Source organism: Felis catus, chromosome D3 (assembly GCF_018350175.1).
Source record: "Felis catus isolate Fca126 chromosome D3, F.catus_Fca126_mat1.0, whole genome shotgun sequence".
NCBI classification, from domain to species: Eukaryota; Metazoa; Chordata; class Mammalia; order Carnivora; family Felidae; genus Felis; species Felis catus.
The window spans coordinates 7,987,302-8,006,788 of record NC_058379.1 but is presented as its reverse complement, the minus strand read 5'-3'; the positions used below and the strand labels follow the sequence as shown (position 1 = coordinate 8,006,788).

General features: G+C 44.0%; 1 protein-coding gene across 3 annotated transcripts; it reads left to right on the top strand.

Annotated features, from left to right (window-relative positions):
• Positions 1 to 60: 60 nt before the first annotated feature.
• RNF34 (ring finger protein 34) lies at positions 61 to 19,070 on the top strand. Of its 3 annotated transcripts, XM_045041771.1 has the most exons (7): positions 76 to 213; positions 4,000 to 4,130; positions 11,491 to 11,709; positions 13,510 to 13,917; positions 15,409 to 15,531; positions 15,813 to 16,014; positions 17,976 to 19,070. In XM_045041771.1, exons 3-7 carry the CDS (start codon positions 11,506 to 11,508, stop codon positions 18,296 to 18,298), a joined length of 1,260 nt encoding a protein of 419 aa, XP_044897706.1. In that variant the 5' UTR covers positions 76 to 213; positions 4,000 to 4,130; positions 11,491 to 11,505; the 3' UTR covers positions 18,299 to 19,070. The 3 variants fall into 3 exon arrangements, with proteins under 3 accessions (XP_003994688.2, XP_044897705.1, XP_044897706.1); XM_003994639.6 differs by lacking the exon at positions 4,000 to 4,130 and having other exon boundaries at positions 61 to 213; positions 18,108 to 19,070; XM_045041770.1 differs by lacking the exon at positions 4,000 to 4,130 and having other exon boundaries at positions 61 to 213.
• Positions 19,071 to 19,487: the final 417 nt, after the last annotated feature.

Sequence of the window (19,487 nt, the reverse complement as noted above, 5' to 3'; positions counted from 1 at the left end):
CTGGCTCCGGATTGGCCGACTCCGCCGCCGCTCGGCGCTCTTCCTGGGGGCGTGAGGCGGGCGCGACTACGCCCCTGACGTCGGGACGCTAGGTCGCCGCGGGAGGCGCCGTAATCGCCGCCCAGAAGGAAGGAGGGCGGCTGTGCGAGGAGCTGCTATGGTGCTTAGTTCCCCGGCAGAGCCGACCGAGACGCGGCGGTCGCGGCCATGAAGGTGAGAGGCCGGTGGGGCCGGGCCGTTCCTCCTCGCCTCTCCTAAGTGGCCGGGACGCCTGAAGTGCCTTCCTTTAGCCTCAGAGGTGAACCCCGCCGGCACCTCGGAGAGCTCCGCGGAGGGGCGTCCCGGGCCGGCGTCCGGGCCCTGCCCGGCCCGGAGCGGAGATCCTGGGCTCTGGGACCTCTCCGGCTCCCACAGCGCCTCCCTGCAGCGAGCCTGAGGAGGGGGGAGAGGCCGGGAGGCCCCCGCGCTCAAGCCTGGTGGGCCCGTCTTTGCTCCTGGCCCTGTCCTCTCCCTCGGGGGCCCGAGGCAGACCCCCTAGTTCCCGCCTCAGCCCTCCATGCTTTTGCCCACAGCGTGCCCTCTCCCGTCCCGAGTCCTTGAACTAACCCAGATGTCGGGAACACGACGGGACCGTCGCAGGATGCGAACTGCAGGACGAAGGGAAAAGGAGTTAGTGTGGGGAGTCGTGAGGCTGGGGCCAGGCTAACAGGTTAGAAACGCCTCGGGGCGCCCTTCCGAGGGATTTCAGGCTTATCTTTGGGGCCGTGACCTAGAGCGCTAGCAAGCTGGATGTGTCTGCTTCGCCACTAGGTACGCAGCAAGTAATTTGACAGCTTGAGTTCTTCAAGGTGGGTGTGAGAGCGTGGGAACATCAGTGAGTGAGAAGTTTAAGGAAAAGGGGAAGCGGGGAGACTCTGGCCTACTTTTGGGAGCTGATTTTCTCAACTCGATCGCCGAGAGTTCTACAGAGCTCTGTGTACGACAGTCAGTCCAGGTATTGATTCGTTAGCTGAACTCCGACCAAGTGGGGTAAGGTGATCCTGTTTCAGACCTGGACGATTTCATTAATCCCAGTGAAGAGGTGTGCTCGTTGTGGGTAAGGAAAACAACCGGGAACGGCTGGCTTCAAACAGAACCGTCACCAAAAAACCTCGAAGATGGACCGTGGAAGACTGATAGGGAGTGTCAGGCGGCTAGAGAAATTTCAGCAAATATTGTGTGTTGGGAGGGAGACTTGCTGAGTTGGAGTAACTGAAAATGCAGTCCACCTTTGAGGAGTTTGCCAATCTAGAGAGAAAAGGCCTTCTCAACCGCATTACAAAGCAGAGTATGATGGAAGGTATCAAACCCTAAGTGCTCTGGAGCAAGAAAGGATGTTTCTGGCCTCAGGAAATAAGGAAGATTTTTGGAAATAGATAACTTTTTTTTTTTTTAATGTTTATTTTTGAGAGGGAGAGAGAGAAAGAATGAGCAGATGAGACAGAGAGAGACAGAGCATGAACGGGGGAGGGTCAGAGAGAGGGAGACACAGACTCTGAAACAGGCTCCAGGCTCCCGGCTCCCAGCTGTCAGCACAGAGCCCGACGCGGGGCTTGAACCCACAAACTGGGAGATCATGACCCGAGCCGAAGTCGGATGCTTAACCGGCTGAGCCACCCAGGTGCCCAGAAATAGATAACTTTGCGAACAGTGTGTGAAAGTATGAAGATATTGTAAGACCTTTGTTATTCACATTTTTGTTTTAATTTGTTTGATTTGAGAGGGAGAGAGAGCATGAGCAGGGAAGGGGCAGCGCGAGGGAGAAAGCGAATCCCAAGCAGACTCCTCACTGCCCAAACCCACAAATCGTGAGATCATGACCTGAGCTGAAATCAGGAGTTGGATGCCCAACCGACTGAGCCACCCAGGTGTCCCTAACACCTTATTTTTAACTTCCTGGTATAGTTATAAAATATTTTAACTTAGAATGCCTATTAAAATACCTAAAACTAGCTATCTTCCCTGAAAATTATCATCTTGCTCTGTTAAGATTCAGAAACAAAATAGGGGTGTGTGTGTGTGTGTGTAGATATTCTCAAAGAATGTCGGTATCTTGAGGAGTATTAAATCTGTGGCCCATCACTGAACTAGATGTGGAAGGAAAAGAAGTAGGGACAGGTCCAGTATTGAACTTTTTAATCAAGTTCTTTAAAATCAATTGAAGTGGAAGATACTGCTGAATCGAAATTTTAGAAACAAGGTTTGGTGGTAGGTAAAAATGTAGCAAAGATAGATATTTTTTGAAGCAAAATGGAGACCTAACTAGACACCAGTCTATTTAGACTATCAGAATTTAGGATGTAGAATTTCCTCCTTTGTGGTGTATGGTCTGATTAGTTGATAATTAAAAAGGCAGAATTTCTGCAAATTTTATTTCAGTTGCAGTTTCCATAAGAAATCTTCCCACATTTTGGGGCGCCTGGGTGGCGCAGTCGGTTAAGCGTCCGACTTCAGCCAGGTCACGATCTCGCGGTCCGTGAGTTCGAGCCCCGCATCAGGCTCTGGGCTGATGGCTCGGAGCCTGGAGCCTGTTTCCGATTCTGTGTCTCCCTCTCTCTCTGCCCCTCCCCCGTTCATGCTCTGTCTCTCTCTGTCCCAAAAATAAATATAAAATGCTGAAAAAAAAATTAAAAAAAAAAAAAGAAATCTTCCCACATTTTAAGGAGCATGTTCTTCTCATGTGGCTCTAAATAGGTTAAAGATTTTTGATAATTATCTCAACTGGTTCTTCTGCCTTGCTTGCTTTCTTCTGGTAGTCCTAAGTTCTATAGGAAATTGTAAAACTTATTTTACATCACTAGTGGTGAGGTTTGAAATATCTTTTCGTGTTGTTTAACACAAGGACGTTGAGTTTTAGCAAACAAAATTGTTGGGAGTTGAAAACAACACATATGGTGAGTGAATTCTCTGACGAAACATTCCTTGGTGGAAGAATTGAATTCCTGCTTGGTCCTAGTTAGCTTCATACAACATCCAAGAAAATTAATATTCTTTTCAGTCTGAAACCTGGAGGTAACTGTATAATGTATTTAATTGAGAGTTATGGCAAGCAACTCCTAGGAGATGGCATTATTATTGCTCTTTACCTATTTTAATCAAAAGCAAATGATAAAGGGGTGCCTGGCTGGTTTAGTTGGTGGAACATGCAACTCTTAGGGTCGTGAGTTCAAGCCCCATGATGGGCATAGAGCTTATTTAGAAAAAATGATTTAGACTATGATTGCTAGTTTTCTGCTGTTTTCAAATCCATCAACTTTCTCTCTCATTGGCTGTCATTTAGTCTTCATGGAAACCAGCATGGCTTTTTAAATTCTTCATTCTAGTTTGCCTAGTTACTATTATATTTGGTGGAATCATTAAAAGGGATCACATCCTGATGTGGTTTAGAATAGGATTCAAAATTTGCAGCAAACATTTTTTAATTGAGCATTTTGGAATTATTTTACCTCCGCAGGGATTCTAAAAGCACATTAGATCTCTCTCTCTTTCTCTTTCTCTTTCTCTCTCTCTCTCTCTCTCTCTCTCAATCAAAGATGGTTGAACCTTGAAGCCATTTGAAAACTCTGGCACTCTGCCAGAAAAAAGGCTGGGCTTTTGGTTTTGCAAAGATACAGCATGTTTCCTCTTGCTTTTGTTGACTGAAATGATGATTCAGAGTGGGCTTATATTGTGTGAATCTGAGGAATCTGAGAGAGTGCTTATAAAATTGGTGGTGTCTCATGGAAATAAATGTCAGAGCACTGGAAACCAGTCCCACTTGCATGCAAATTGTTTAGATTTGTGGATACACTCCCCTCCTCTGTACTCCTACAGAGGGAAGATACTTTTTAACTCATCCTCTAGGAAGGAACAATATAAGACAAACACTTTCAGCATTTATGCTATCAGAGAAAGAAGAGAACTTTTATGTGGGTAAGTTTTAGCACAGGAACCAAACGGTACTTTCTGGAACTTTCTCAGATCTGTCTTCCTATGGGGTGGTGGCATTGTGGTCAACTAGACGACAAGCAACTGTTGGTCTGCTGTGCTGGTGACTGGCCTGTTAACAAGACCAATAGGCGACAGAGCTAAAGTCATGCTTTCAAACTGGTGTAAGTAAAGCAAACGTTTAAATTTCTGTTTGTATTATTTCTTAATTAGTTCCAAATTGGGAGTGAAAAAAAGTCATTATTGCCCCCCTTCACCCCCAAATCTTGGTGTACTGGCTTTGGAAAAAACACAAAAACTGGCATTGGATATCAGAGTAACATGAGATCTAGGTGTCTGGGCCAGTTCAGAGGAGGCTTTAGAATTTGATTTTTTTTTTTTTTTTTTTTTTTTTACCACGGAGCATGTAAGTTTTTAGTATGATACCTAGTTCTTAGCTAATACAAGCCAGGCAGGCCATGTCCCATGAGTATTCTATTCAGGAGCAATTTTGGCCTGAGGGGGTATGTAGGAAAGGGCTTAGATTATCATGAAAATCATTTATTTTCGCTAGTCATTGAGGAGTAGAAAATAAACTGCAAACACAGTTAAATTCCCTGAGTAAGTTTTGTGCCAGGCATAGGTAGATAGTTGTTTTGTTCAGTTAGTCTCCATTTCTGAACTACATTTATGGTCCAGGGAAGAAATGTTGCCATCTTTACAGATTGTTCCTTCCAACCTCTCGGATTCATGTAGTTTAGCCTGTAGAGTCTTGCTCTCAGCCATGGTCCCAAGTAGGATTTAGAATTGTTAGTCACATAAGCCCAGATCATAGCTGTAGTTTTCAGAAATCCAGACTTTGGCTTCACTCACGGAAGGGTAGCTTTTTGTTTTAATAAGCAAAAGATGAATGGCGTAAATATTAAATATTGTTTTAATAAGCAAAAGATGAATGGTGTAAAAAAGGTGTAAATATCACACCTTTTTGGAATGGGGGCAGAGTAACAACTCAGTGAATTTAATGCAAATTTAAAAGCCAAAGGGCTGTGCCTTGTATGCTGTCTAGGAATTAGGTTTGCTCAGAAAATCTAGGAGGAAGTGGAATAATTTGGAAAATATGCTTCAGTCTTACTACCAAAAGGTGAACAGAGAATGAATAAAGGAAAAATAAGGGAATGCAGGCTGCTTAAACTGGTGGAAGATCTTAAAGGATAGGGAAGACCGTGGGAAAGAACATGAGCCTGGGTCTCTAAATCTAAAGCTTTTAAAGGGAAGATGCAAAAAGAGAGAAGCTCTTTGGCTGATATCTTATGAGACACGGGAACTGGGCTCCAGGGACATAGAGGCAGAATCAAGAGCTCAGAGGATCAATTGGCATGTTCCCTCTCCACACCCCCCCTTCAAGAGCCCACATTCAGTAAACTTGGGAAAGTGCTCTCTGAAATACTTCCCTAATTGCTTTTATAGATTCTGTCACTCAAAAATTGGGACTGTTACCCCAAGTAGTAACAAAATCTGGACAGATTTGAGAGGGGAAAAATTGGTGTAGGACACTTCAAGCATTATTAGGTGAACGTCAAGGTGACAGTTGTGAGGTAGGAATGCCTGTGCCCTGAGGGGACGTGCAGAAAATATTGAGGAAATTGGGATGTTAAGGGAAAGTGCTGGAAGATGAAACATACTAAAGGGGGCAAGGAAATGGAGTTCAACAAGCCTCGGGGGGGGGGATCCACCTTCTGGATGGATTCTTCAACTTGCAGGTGAAGGACAAAAATAGTTTGAACAAGGGCTGCTTTTGACCCAGAAATCATTTTCTTTCTCCCAGTGTTGGGGATTTCACACAAGAAAATATGGAGAGGAGTACTTTGGGAAATAAAAAGTTGGGGCCAAAAAGCAAAGAGTAAATAAAATGACGGAATAAATTAAAAATGAAAGAAGGCACCAAATTTCAACAAAAGTTCCAGGCCAATACGTGGAAAGGAACTAATATAACAATTAGATAAAATTGTTAAAAACTCAGCCGATCCTTTGTGAAGGGACTAGGGGAGACCATAGAGGGAGAGGAAACAGGGGAGGCATGTCCTACTCCTGCAGGGAAAAATTATCCACAGATTATGAGGAGCATTTGGCTGAGGTCTTGGTCCTGGAACTGGAGAGGTACAGGCTTTGGAAGTAACCACAGCCTCTTTTCGTCAGCACTCTGCTGAGAGCGGTTTTCCAGCTGAAACCCTGTAGACAGGAAACAAATCGCCTAAACTGAGCAGGTGTTAACCTTGTAACCTTTGCTGTAATTTGAATCAAGTGGGGAACTTCAAAAAAATTCGGGGGGGGGGGGTTGGGGGCTGGCTGGCTGGCTCAGGGGAGCATGTGACTCTTAGTTTCCGGGTTGTGAGTTAAAGCCGTAAGTTGGGGGTAGAAATTACTTAAAAAATAATAATAAATCTTTAAAAAAATTCTGATGCGTCAGGCTATACCCAGACCAGTTAAGAATCTTGGGCTGGGACCCAGGCATCGGTATTTTTTTAAGGTTCCCCTGTTGAGTCCAACCACTGTTTTCAGGGCCATGTCATAGGCCTGTGCAGTTTCCTAGCAGGAGACCAAGGCAGCAGCCCCCTGGAACAGAAGTAAAAATCCCCGCTCCCAAGAAGTTGGGGAGATCGAATCACTGAAGAGAGATCATCTGCACTTCAGCACTGGGGTGCCAGAAAGCGTGGGGTTTTAAGGGGGAAATGGAAGTTAAGTTTTAAAAATACGCTGGATGGGAAAGAAAGGTCCTTCAAGTAAAATTAGTGCCTGGGGCTTCCACGATTGCAAATCTCTGAACTTTGAAGAAGGCTGGAGTATTGCAAATGCTATTGTCAGAAGATAATAGTCTAAGTAGGTAGGGTCACCCTGAAGTGTGAGTATTATTGGGAAATTTTGTCTAAGTTCTCAGTGCTGATGAGGCTGAGACCTAGTTCTTTTTGGTGTTTTTTCTTTCCCTCTCCTATGGTCTTTGGCTGAATTATACTAAATATTAGGTTGTAGCAACGTATTTTTGCCTGGGACAACACTTTGGGGGTTGGCTTGAGCTTTTTTTATTTTGTAGTGTGATGACCAAAAGAAGATAGGAGTGTTCTTTTCATTCTTTTCCCTTCTGGGGAATGAAGAGGAAATTCCCTCCCCTTTATAGAAATGAGGAGTAGGAGAAAGTTGTTACTCCCAATATTGATATACGTATAGGGATTCTACCTGTTTTCCCAAAATAAATCCTTCTATTCATAAGAGCTGTGAATATTTGCAGCCTAGAATTGTGATGATTCTACTCATTTATATGGTTTGAAAGTATGTATCCTTCCTTAACTCTTGTAAAACTGCTTTGTGGTAGAAGGAACAAAATGTGACAGTGCTGCTTTTTATTGAGCTCACATCTGAGATTCCGTGCCTGCTAGGTTAGAGTCCTTCTTACCTTTAATACTTTCTCAAAAAGATGCGATTGGATCTTTCTGGGTAGCATGCAAAATGTAATATTACATTGCCTTTAAAGAGGTAATATGAAGAAACCTTCTACACGGTTATTTTCTTATCAGTCGTGGTGGAGCTAGATGTTGTGCAAGGAGGGAGTCATGTCCACAAGGAACTTGCAGTTGTTTGCGGAGGCACATCACCAGGAATCAGAAGGGTTATGGATAAAAGCCAACACAGCTGTTTAACTATTGTAGCTAGGTCAGCAGGAAGCAGAAGCTTACTGAGAACTTTATTTCTTTAAACTCCTGGAATGAAGAAGAGTTTATCCCAGTGGTGCTTTCTGCAATTGAGGTATTTCCTTCCCAAAAATGTTACGTGCAAATTATATTTATCCCCCCAATGGTAAACTTGAAAACAATTATTTTATGTATTTTTAATTTCATTATGATTAACACACTATTATATTAGTTTCAGGCATACTGCAAATTGAATTTTTAAAAACATTTTCAGTTTTTAGAACGTGTGTGTGTGTGTGTGTGTGTGTGTGTGTGTGTGTGTGTGTGTGTGTGTTCTAAGTAATCTCTGTGCCCAATGTAGGGCTCAAACTCACAACCCGGAGATCAAGAGTCCTATCCTCTACCAAGTGAGTTAGCCAGGCACCCCAAGAGCTCGTTGTTTAAAGCACTGAGGATAAATCTTTTGCTAAAAGAATGCTTCATTTAAAATGTGTTTTTACAATTTTATTGCTATTGACCTGCAATGTTACATTAGGTTCAGGTTTGTAGCACGGTGACTAGATGGACTTGTCACCTCTATACACTGTGCTGTGCTCCCCACAGAAAAGAACACTCACTTTCAGTGAACTTAATAAATCCGGATTTTCATTTTTTTTTTCATTTTTTTTTTTAATGTTTATTTATTTTTGAGACAGAGAGAGACAGAGCATGAACGGGGGAGGGGCAGAGAGAGAGGGAGACACAGAATCGGAAGCAGGCTCCAGGCTCTGAGCCATCAGCCCAGAGCCCGACGCGGGGCTCGAACTCATGGACCGCGAGATCGTGACCTAAGCTGAAGTCAGACGCTTAACCGACTGAGCCACCCAGGCGCCCCTGGATTTTCATATTTTTATGTTTAAACATACTGTGGCTCTCAAGCCTGAGGTATATATTTGTTTAAAGGTATGAACTATTAATTATAATTTAACCTGATTTTTATTTATTTATTTATTTTTATTTATTTATTTTTTTAACATTTATTTATTTATGAGACAGAGAGACAGAGCATGAATGGGGGAGGGTCAGAGAGAGAGGGAGACACAGAATCCGAAACAGGCTCTAGGCTCTGAGCTGTCAGCACAGAGCCCGATGCGGGGCTCGAACTCACGGACCGCGAGATCATGACCTGAGCTGAAGTCGGATGCTTAACTGACTGAGCCACCCAGGCGCCCCATTAACCTGACTTTTAAAAGGCATCACTGTTTCTCTAGAATTATAGGGTGTGAAGCCATATAATACTCACGTCAGTGACCCTGCTACTTGAGACTGTTTGAACCCTGTATTGTGGTTTCCTATTGCTTTACCTTCTCCTTTCCCTATATTTAATGTAGCATTACTTGTGGGAAGTAGCAAGAATAGCATGATCCTTCTGTAGCATTCTAAATAGCCTTTTGAGGTTGTTTAGAAAAAACATTTTTAAGAGCTTGTTGGACAAATAACAAATGTTTGATAGAATTAGATAATAAAATATGGAACTATGTGGCCATTTTAACTAATCAGATCTCATCCACCTGGACTTCCATTACCTATCACATTATCTAGAGTCTAGAATATGCTTAAGAATTAGGACAAGGGGCACAAAGTTCATTGGTTCCAAACACTACAGCTTTTATACTTTTGTTTGGGAAAGTACCTTGAGCCCTCACTGAACGTATATTTTCATATATACTTCTGACATGCTTGGCTATCAGCTTTGTGAGTCTGCAGTAATAAAGGGGGTTGCTGGAGGTGAGTATAATGTTAGCAGTGGTGCCTCTCAGAAAGGGAAGAGACTAGAGAAAAACCCAAAAGGCGATACGTTAATATCAGGACATTCAATGGAGTGACAAATAATCCTTACACCCTGGAAGGTCATGATGGTTATCCAGTCATCAGAAATTGTGTTTAGTATTTTCCGTTTGAAAAGATAGGATCACTGCTTTTATAAAAATATATTTTTTTACAAATTTATTATTTTTTTTATTTTTAACGTTTATTTATTTTTGAGACAGAGAGAGACACAGCATGAACGGGGGAGGGGCAGAGAGAGAGGGAGACACAGAATCGGAAGCAGGCTCCAGGCTCTGAGCCGTCACAGAGCCCGACGCGGGGCTCGAACTCACGGACCGCGAGATCGTGACCTGAGCTGAAGTCGGACGCTTAACCAACTGAGCCACCCAGGCGCCCCATAAAAATATATTTTTAATGTCAAAGCAGTGTATTCTTTTTAAAGAGTTTGGAAAGTAGAGAAAAACTGGAGAAAATAAATGTATATAAATTACATTAAAAACCAGAGCTTCCGTTGGCATTTTGATGTTTTTCCCAGTCATTTAAAAAAAATTAAAAAATTTTATATGCCATAGTTTATTAGGCATGGCTGTGAGTGAGAACAGAAGTTTAATGAAATTAAGTAATTTGAATTTATATATTAAAAAAAATGTTTATGTTTGAGAGAAAGAGAGCATGCATGCAAGTGGGGGAGGGACAGAGAGGGGGACAGAGGATCTGAAGTGAGCTCTGCGCTGACAGCAGAGAGCCCAATGTGGGGCTCAAACTTGCAAACTGCAGGGTCATGACCTGAGCCGAAGTTGGACGTTTAGCCGTTCTGCTGTGCTGTCTAGTGCAGTGGTCACCAGTTGAAGGTTGCCAGATGGAAGACAGGATGCTCAGTTAAGTTTGAATTTCAGATAAGCAACAAGCAGTTGCTTTGTTGTAAGCATATCCCACGTGTCACACAGCCTGTAGTTCTGTTCAGTCATTCATGTGTGTGCATGCACGTGTATCTGTTTCAGTGTGTGTGGAGTTTTTTTTTGTTTGTTTTTTGGGTTTTTTTTACAAAATTGGGTATATGTTGTATCTTTTCCTTTTGTTTAATGATGTGTCATGATTTTACCCATTGCCAAGTATTCTTTGAAAACACCAAAAAATGATCTCTTTCCAAAGAGCTTAAATTTGTGATGCTTAAAAGAATAATCTTTCAAAACCACAGTGAGATCTTGCCTCCCACTTACTAGAATTGCTATTATCAAAAAGACAAGAAATATGTGTTGGAGAGCATGTGAAGGAAAGGAAACCTTCGTACACTGTTGGTGGGAATGTAAATTAGTGCAGTCACTATGGAAAACAGTATGGAGAGTCCTTGAAAAATTAGAAATACCATAATCCAGCTATTCCACTTCTGGGTATTGATTTGGAGAATATGAAAACACTAATTCAAAAAGATCTGTGCAACCCCTATGTTCACTGCAGCATTATCACAATAACCAACATAGGAAAACAACCTAAGTGTCCATTGATGAATGATGGATATTATGTGGTTAATGCATACAATGGAATACTACTCAGCTGTAAAAAAAAAAAAAAAGAAGGAAATCTTCCCATTTGTAACAACACAGTTGGACCTTGAGGGAATTATGCTAAGGGAAATAAGTCAGGCAGAGAAAGACAAATACTGTATGATTCTACTTACATGTGGAATTTAAAAAACAAAACAAATGGACACACTCACAGATACACAGAGAACAGACTGCTGGTTACTGGCGGCGGGGGTGGGGGGGGGAGGGTGGTAAGAGGATGGGTGGTAAGAGGATGGGTAAGAGAATGAAGCAGCTCAGTTGTATGGTGATGGATAGTAACCGGACTTGTGATCGCTTTCTAGTGCATCCAGGTATTAAATTGTGTACATCCAAAATTCATTATATACCAATTTTGCCTCAATTAAAAGAATAATCTCGAAGTTACTCAGCGCAAATGAGCCTCTCCAGAATGGCATTCCCGGAAGTTCCTAAAGAGCCTAGGTTCCACTCAGCTTTCAACTGTGGTCTCTACTTGTGTCCCTTTCCAGGCGGGTGCCACGTCTATGTGGGCTTCGTGCTGTGGGCTGCTGAATGAAGTCATGGGAACTGGAGCTGTCCGGGGCCAGCAGTCAGGATTTGCAGGAGGCACCGGTCCATTCAGATTTGCACCAAACTCTGATTTTTCCACTTACCCACCAGCACCTACGGAAGGGCCTAATATAGTTTGCAAAGCCTGTGGACTTTCATTTTCAGTCTTTAGAAAGAAGGTGAGTTGGATGAAATGTTATCTATAGAAACATCACAATTCTTGATTGTATGTTATTTTGAATACTAGTGAATCTTTTTGTGAAAAATATGAAAACTTTTTAAGTTTTTACTATTACCTTATGTAAAGCATTCCCACCTTAAAAAAATTTTTTTTTTAATTTATTTTGAGAGAGAGCATGAGATGGGGAGGGGCAGAGAAGAGGGAGAGAGAGAATGCCAAGCAGGCTCCATGCTGTCAGTGCAGAGCCTGGTGTGAGGCTCGAACTCACAACCACGAGATTATGATCTGAGCTGAAACCAAGAGTCAGACGCTTGACTGAGCCACCCAGGCACCCTAAAAATATAAAAAATTCTTATTAACCTGAGGGGTGCCTGGGTAACTCGGCTGAGCCTCTGACTCAGTTTCAGCTCAGGGCATGATCCCAGGGTCGTGGGATCAAGCCTCGTGTTGGGCTCTGTGCTGAGGATGGAGCCTGCTTAAGATGCTCTTTCTCTCTCTCTCTTTCTCTCTCTCTCTCTCTCTCTCTCTCTCTCTCTGCCCCTCTCCCCTACTCTCAGGAGTGTGCTCTCCCTCTCTCTTTAAAAAAAGTGCTCAGGGGCGCCTGGGTGGCTCAGTTGGTTGAGCGTCTGACTTCGGCTCACGTCACGATCGCGCAGTTTGTGAGTTCAAGCCCCGCGTCGGGCTCTATGCTGACAGCTCAGAGCCTGGAGCCTGCTTTAGATTCTGTGTCTTCTGGCCCTCCCCTGCTCATGCTCTGTCTCTCTCTGTCTCAAAAATAAATAAAACATTAAAAAAAATTTTTTTTAAAGTGCTCAGTTGAATGGACTGTATTACTGCTCAAGTGTCCTGACGAGGTATTGTTCTCACGTTACTCAGGCATCTTCTGAGCTCTGTAAACTTTATTCCTCCTGATGATGCTTATGTTCTGGAGCAAGGGATTTCATTAGTCTGCAGTTTTGTTCAGAGGTGATTTACTGTAACTGACCTTGTGTTCCAAAAAATGTATCCCTATCCACATTCTTCACTCAAGTGAAGAAATAAGTGTAAGGTAACTACTGTGTGGAGGTTCAACATGAAACAGTTGGGCTACAACACTTATTTTCTCTAGGACGGAAAGTCCTTTTTTCTGAGCACCATCATATTGTGAGGCCATCTCAGTCTTTGATCGTCAGTTCAGTCCTCTGAAACACTTCGGGAACAAGGTGTCAGCTGGTGGGAACAGTGCAGCAAGTAGAAAGGGTCACATCTTCATGTCGTCCCTAAGCTTTGCTTGTGCAGTGGCTTTGAGTGTGATTAGGCCTCGGCAGGGTACAGGTGACTAGAATAGTGAGATCCTCTGTTTGCTTGGAACAACCTTGAGAGATCATTTGTCTTTCTCTTTCCCTTTCCCTGTGTTGGGTCCCCTGCCCACCTTGTCTTTAAATGGGGAATTTCACATAGGAAAAGAGCAGGAAGAGTTTGTGGTGGTGCTTTCTGCTCCACGTGGTTCGAGTCAGCTCTGTTCTGCTAATTACATGTTTGCACCAAGGGGTGGAAAGGTTTTAATTCATTAACACAAAAGTATGTGTTTTTCTTAAAGGGCTGTTTTTGAACTTCTGTGAATCCAAACTGCCTGAGCAGGGAGTGTTTCGATTTTCATGGCCTCGGAACACGGAAGTGGCTATGAGAGTAGCCAGGTGCCATGGGAGACTCTAGAAGAACTAAAATTGAATTTTATAGAAGGCGGAAAGAAAACTAGTGCTTTCCCAGGGGCCTGTAGGTGGCTGTCATTGACTGCTTCTTGTCTCTGTTTCTCCAGCATGTGTGCTGTGACTGCAAGAAGGATTTTTGCTCCGTCTGTTCAGTCTTACAAGACAATCTCCGTAGATGTTCCACTTGTCACTTACTACAAGAGACGGCCTTTCAGCGCCCACAGTTAATGCGACTAAAAGTCAAGGATCTCCGGCAGTATCTCATTCTTCGAAACATCCCCATTGACACCTGTCGAGAGAAGGAAGACTTGGTAGATCTCGTTCTCTGCCACCGCGGGCTGGGCTCTGAGGACGACTTGGACACGAGCAGTCTGAATTCCTCACAGTCCCAGACTTCTAGCTTTTTCACACATTCATTTTTTTCAAACTACACAGCCCCTTCTGCTACCGTGTCTTCGTTTCAGGGAGAGCTTATGGGTGGAGACCGGACCTTGGCATCTGGAGCGCTGGCACAGGTACGAGGCTGGGATCCCCCCGAGGGCCTGGCGTGTCTGCTCGGCCGTATGTGGTGGGGTCTTTACGGCTTCATGAGCCCCTGTGGGAGCAGAGATTGCACACACCTCTGACTGCTGTGCACGCGGGCTCTCCTGGGGGGGCACAGAGCCTCGGTGGCAGGGAGCCCCAGAGTCAGCTGTCTGAAGCTCAGCAGTCTCTTGACTCTGGTTGTTTCAGTTTCCCAAGACGTGAAATGCTGTTAAACTAATGACTGAAAAGTAGTGCGTAAATGTTTGTAGGCTCATTTGTCAGGGACCACGTACACGATACAGTAAGTTAACCTAATGCCCCGTTGCCTTGCGCAGTAAAATTGCTCTAATTCGAATTTAGATAATGGGACAAAGCCATCTGAATTAGTCAAAGGATGTGATTATTTACTAATTTCAGAGAAATGCCATGGTAGAATATTGTCCCAGTGGGGTCCTTGGGCATTCTGCTTGAATAACCTGCAAGGGCTTGTAATTAATATTCAGTTTGTACGTATGAATGACTCCAAAATACTGAATGGATTATTTTCAACACTTCTCTCCACATTTAATTTTCTTCTCTGAAGAAAGCAGTTAAAAGCAGAGGGAAATCGGGCCTACCTACCTCTAAATAGTCATAAAGTAGAGAAGTCCAAGCTAGGAATTTTATTTTCCAAATGAGAGCTGGCATAATAATGATGCAAACATACGACACCTCTGACTTTTGTGCCATTTTTGGTTATAGGACCCCACTTGGGAGGTGTGGGTCTTTGGGTGCTGTGACATGGTGCGTGTGAACCAGTGAGTGGGGTGGAATGTTTGAAGCTGGGAACTGACCTAGAGTATTGTAGAGCTATGGCCAAAATCAAGTCTGAAGAGAAAGATAGGAAAGATGGCACGTAACCCATGCTGAAGGTCTCTGTGCTCTTCCTGAAGAAGAGTACCTCTGATTGTGGAGGCATTTCTGAAAACTAGAACCAGCAACAGCCATCGGTGAGGAAGTCTAAAAACCATTCTTTGGAGTCAAAATGTCTAAGTTTGATGTAGTGGGATTGAAGTCTTTCAAATCAATTGGCCCTGCCGCTTGGGCTGGACCTGGAACTTTAGTTTGTCTCTGTGTCTCAGACCAGCCTTGGCAGGTCCTTTGAGAACAGTGCGGTGCAGTTACATACATATACTTATGGCTTTGGCATTTCGTGACAGGACCTTTCTCAGGGAGTTAATACTCTGGTGAGGTTTTACAAATTCACACACACAAAGGAATATGGGTTTTGAGATAACTTTATGGAAGGTAAGTTGTTTATGAAGTTATGTAGGGCCCAACTCTTTGGAGCCCAAGGTCACTGTGGAGTATGCCAGGTGTTGGGGTCATTCTCGAGGAGGATCTGTGGGAAAGGTTTTCTCCAGTGATAAATATTGACAAACAGGGTGGATGCCGTTAGGATAATAGGATTCCTAACCTGATGAGATCGATTATGTGTGTAGGTACAAAGTGAAATAGCTTCAGCAAACACAGAAGAAGAAGAAGAAGATGATGATGATGATGATGATGATGAAGATGATGAGGATGATGAGGATGATGACGATGAAGAAAACTTGGAGGAGCGGGTGAGAGCTCCTGTCAAATTTGGTTTCCTTGACAGGGGAACCTGGCAGGCAGGTAGAGTGCCCATGCGGCCATGTGCCACATTAGCCCAGGATGTTTCTTCTGGTTTGAATGTAGCATCATCTAGAAGACACTTCAAGAACTGACGCGACATCTGGGAAGAACACCAGGGCCGGGGGTGGGGGGGCAGTGGGACTGCGGGGTGAGGGGCGCATGCAGTCGCCTGGCTGTGGGAGGTCTGTGCTTGCAGGAATGGAGCTCAGGAAGCCCTCTGTGATTGCAGACGCCCGGCCTCTCCAAGAAGCGAGTGAGAGCTTCGCTCTCTGACCTGTCGAGCCTTGACGAGGTGGAAGGGATGAGCGTGCGGCAGCTGAAGGAGATCCTGGCTCGGAATTTTGTCAACTATTCTGGCTGTTGTGAGAAATGGGAGCTGGTAGAGAAAGTAAACCGGTTATACAAAGAGAATGAAGAAAACCAAAAGTCATGTAGGTTTCTTTTTTTCTTTTTTGCCTCTCTGGTAGCCTTCTTTTGGCTTTTAAAAACTGGCTGTTTCTGCCACAGTGAAGGCACGTTTTTGGCGAAAACTACCCTTTTATTGAGCGAATTAGATGTAGGAACCTGTTTGTTGATCTGTTAAGTAGTAAGTTTATTATGTGATGTTGGCTCTGAGATCACTAATGGCAGGTGAGTTAGGTAATCGTTTGTCAGTCTCGTTTTCTTCGCCATAATTTGTGAGAAGTCTGATGAAATTTGTTGTCTCTCTAAAAATGCGTGTTTTCTCACTGACCCCTCTGGCAGGCCAATACTTCGGTTAGCTCGGTAGCTTTTAAATCCTAACTGGGAAAAAGAAATTCTCTACCGCCAAGATGTTAAGTAGTTCTTAGCATCAAGCATCAGGTTTCTGTGTAAGTTGTGAAAAGCTGAGGTTAAGAATTCTTCAACTATTGACTGATGAAGCGTGGAGCAGAAATTCTCAGCCAGTAACAGGGCCAAGCCATGGAGCGTTTATAGGCAAGAGAAAAGATTTTAGTGGTGTTTAGACCGACAAATACTATTTCTATCTAAACAGCCCTCCCATCACTAACTTTTCCATCTTGAGTTTTTTGTCTTTAAATCTGCTTATAATACAGCAATTATTGATAAACAGGTTTATGCCCAGAATACACAGTAAGTGTTATGGCATCCCTATTGCTAAGGTGATGCCACAGTGGCAGATACACAGATCTTAATCCTCAGAGCCTTCAGAGGTCCCAGGCCTTGGCTGGGAAATGGAATCCTCGCAGTGAGGGGAGAAGCCCGTTTACTTAGCAAGTGTAAGTGCCAGCTGCGTACGGTGAACAGTGGTCATGCGTAGCCATCCTCACCCCTACCCCCCCAGGAGTTTATGGTAGAGGAAGCCGTGACGTGCACGTTTGCCAAAGTGCCTTTTTCAGTTGATTCACTGCTTACCCTTTCCCTGGCCCAATCTCCAGGTTTGTGGAATACTCATTTTGTTTTGAGCACAGCTGGAATCTTCCCTAGTTTGACTGGCTGAAGCCACTTGGGTTGAGACTCACCCCGACAGTCTTACCTAATACCCTTGACAGACCCTGGCTCCTCTGCTTTATGCTCAGAACTTGTAAGAGTTGGAAAGAAACTTCCATGTAGGAGAGGGGACCAAAGCCTAGACTCTGATTTATTCAGTAGCCCTCTAGTGTCTTCTCCATTGGCTCATCCATTGTCTCATCCCATGCATCCTTTGTCCCCAGCCCCTGGTTTACAAGAATCTCCTGATTGTGGCATTGTTATTTCTCTTAAATCCAGAGACTACTGGCCCTTGAAGGTTGAATTCCTCTTCTTTTCTAACTGTATTTGTGACATATTGATCCCCTCTACAAGCTGTAGACAGGGAAGCCTCAGTGTCCATAGGTCCATGGACAAATCTCAGGCTGAGGTGAACTTTTTAAAATTCATTCAGCACTTTTTTAACCCAGGTTGGATTTTCTCAGAACCCAACCTGGGCCACACAGCAAGGATGGCTTATCCATTTCAAGTTAGAGAGACTCCAAATGTACCTGGGTGGCCAGGAATACAGTTGGTTTTTGAGATACTTCCAAACTTTCCCCCAAGTACAGGCTGCTTGATGTACTTCATAACTTTTCTATCAGTGTGGAAATAAAGGTCCTACTGAGATGAAGCTCTGGACACTGACTTTTCCCAAGGCCACACAGTTGGGTTGGAAATTCCAGTCGTGCTCTCTGAGGCCCATTAGTAGGACAACATTGGGTCTCCTCATTTTCACTTACAGAAGTAATTTATCCTTATCGCAAACACTTGGAGTTACATACAGATAAAAAACAGAAATCAGTAGGTAACATTTGTTGGGCATTTCATACCTGGCCTTAAGCATTTCTCACTTATTCTCCACAATACGCGGTACAGACATTATTATCACTGCCATTTCCAGCAGAGGGAACTGAGGTGCAGAGAAGTTACAACCCTGGGCTCATTCGACGGCCGCTGCGGTCACCCCAGATGCCTGCTGAGCGCCCGTCGGGCAGCGCGGTGCCTGCAGCCCCAGCTGTCTGTTGCCTTTCAGATGGTGAGCGGCTGCAGCTGCAGGATGAGGAAGATGACAGCCTGTGCCGTATCTGCATGGACGCCGTCATCGACTGTGTCCTGCTCGAGTGTGGGCACATGGTCACCTGCACCAAGTGCGGCAAGCGCATGAGCGAGTGTCCCATCTGCCGGCAGTACGTGGTGCGCGCCGTGCATGTGTTCAAGTCCTGAAGCCCAGGTTCTTCCCGACAGGGCGCTCGCCCCAAGCTTGATCCCAGACATTTCAATGCACAGAAGGGACTGGAAACTTACTGTTCAGAGGCTGAGACTATTTTTAAAGATTATTTTCACTACTAACTGGGAACAGAAAGATTCGATCCTAAGTTGTGGCAACATTGGTCCATGCCATGCACCTATCAGCCTGTGGACAAGCCGTTTCCCAGGTTTTGCTGGGTTTCATCCCATGTCCATGATCACTAATTGCTGACGAAGTCAGACTGCTTACAGCGTCAGCTACTGCTCCCTTTGGAGAACACTTATCCTGTTCTCTTATTTCTCCTTCATCCTATTTTTAACTTAAACTACTCAGATGTTTGAAACTTCTGTTCTTTGGATGAGATCACTGTCCACAAGTGGCCAACACGGTACACGCTGAGCAGTGGCCTCTCTAATGTTCACTTTATTAGTCATGTATATTTTAAATGCTACTATTTGATGAATGTAAGTTTCCACATTGTTGCTATTTCTGCGTTTAAACGTAATTGGGAACAAAGGACATTCTATAGTCAACTGCCAGGGCCTTAGATCCAACATGTCCATTTCTGTTCAGGTACAGCTTTTTAGAGTAAGGGCTGCCTCTGGCTTCGTTCATTAGAGAAGTGTGTGTGTTAAAATCTTTATTCACGTGTAATCAGTTTACACTGTTTTGTATAGTGAAAGTGTATTTTCAGTGCTACTGCTAGCTAATTTGAACTTTAGGAATAAAATTAGATTTTAAAAAATGCTTTTGCTTACATTGTCCTAGCCAGTTTCTAATTCACTTGGGTACAGCATGAATGGGTGTCTGCGCCTGGTGTAGTACCTTTCTTCACATGGGGACAGGAGCACCTTCAAAGCCTTGCAGTGATCTACCTTTGCTGCTGACTCCCCAGTAAGGTTAACTACAGATTTGCTGTTGACTATGACCAGGTATTGTGCCGAGTGCTTTCTAGTATTCTCTAGCATTCTGAAATAGATGTTGCCTTGCTTTGCAAATGGAGAAACTGAGAAGTTAAAGAACTTGTCTAAGATCTTAAAAAGTGGCCAGGACGCCTGGCTCGCTCAGTTAGAAGAGCATGGGACTCTAGATCTTGGGGTCATGAGTTCAAGCTCCATGTTGGGAGTAGAGCTTACTTAAAAAGTGGGTGAATTATTTGGGATG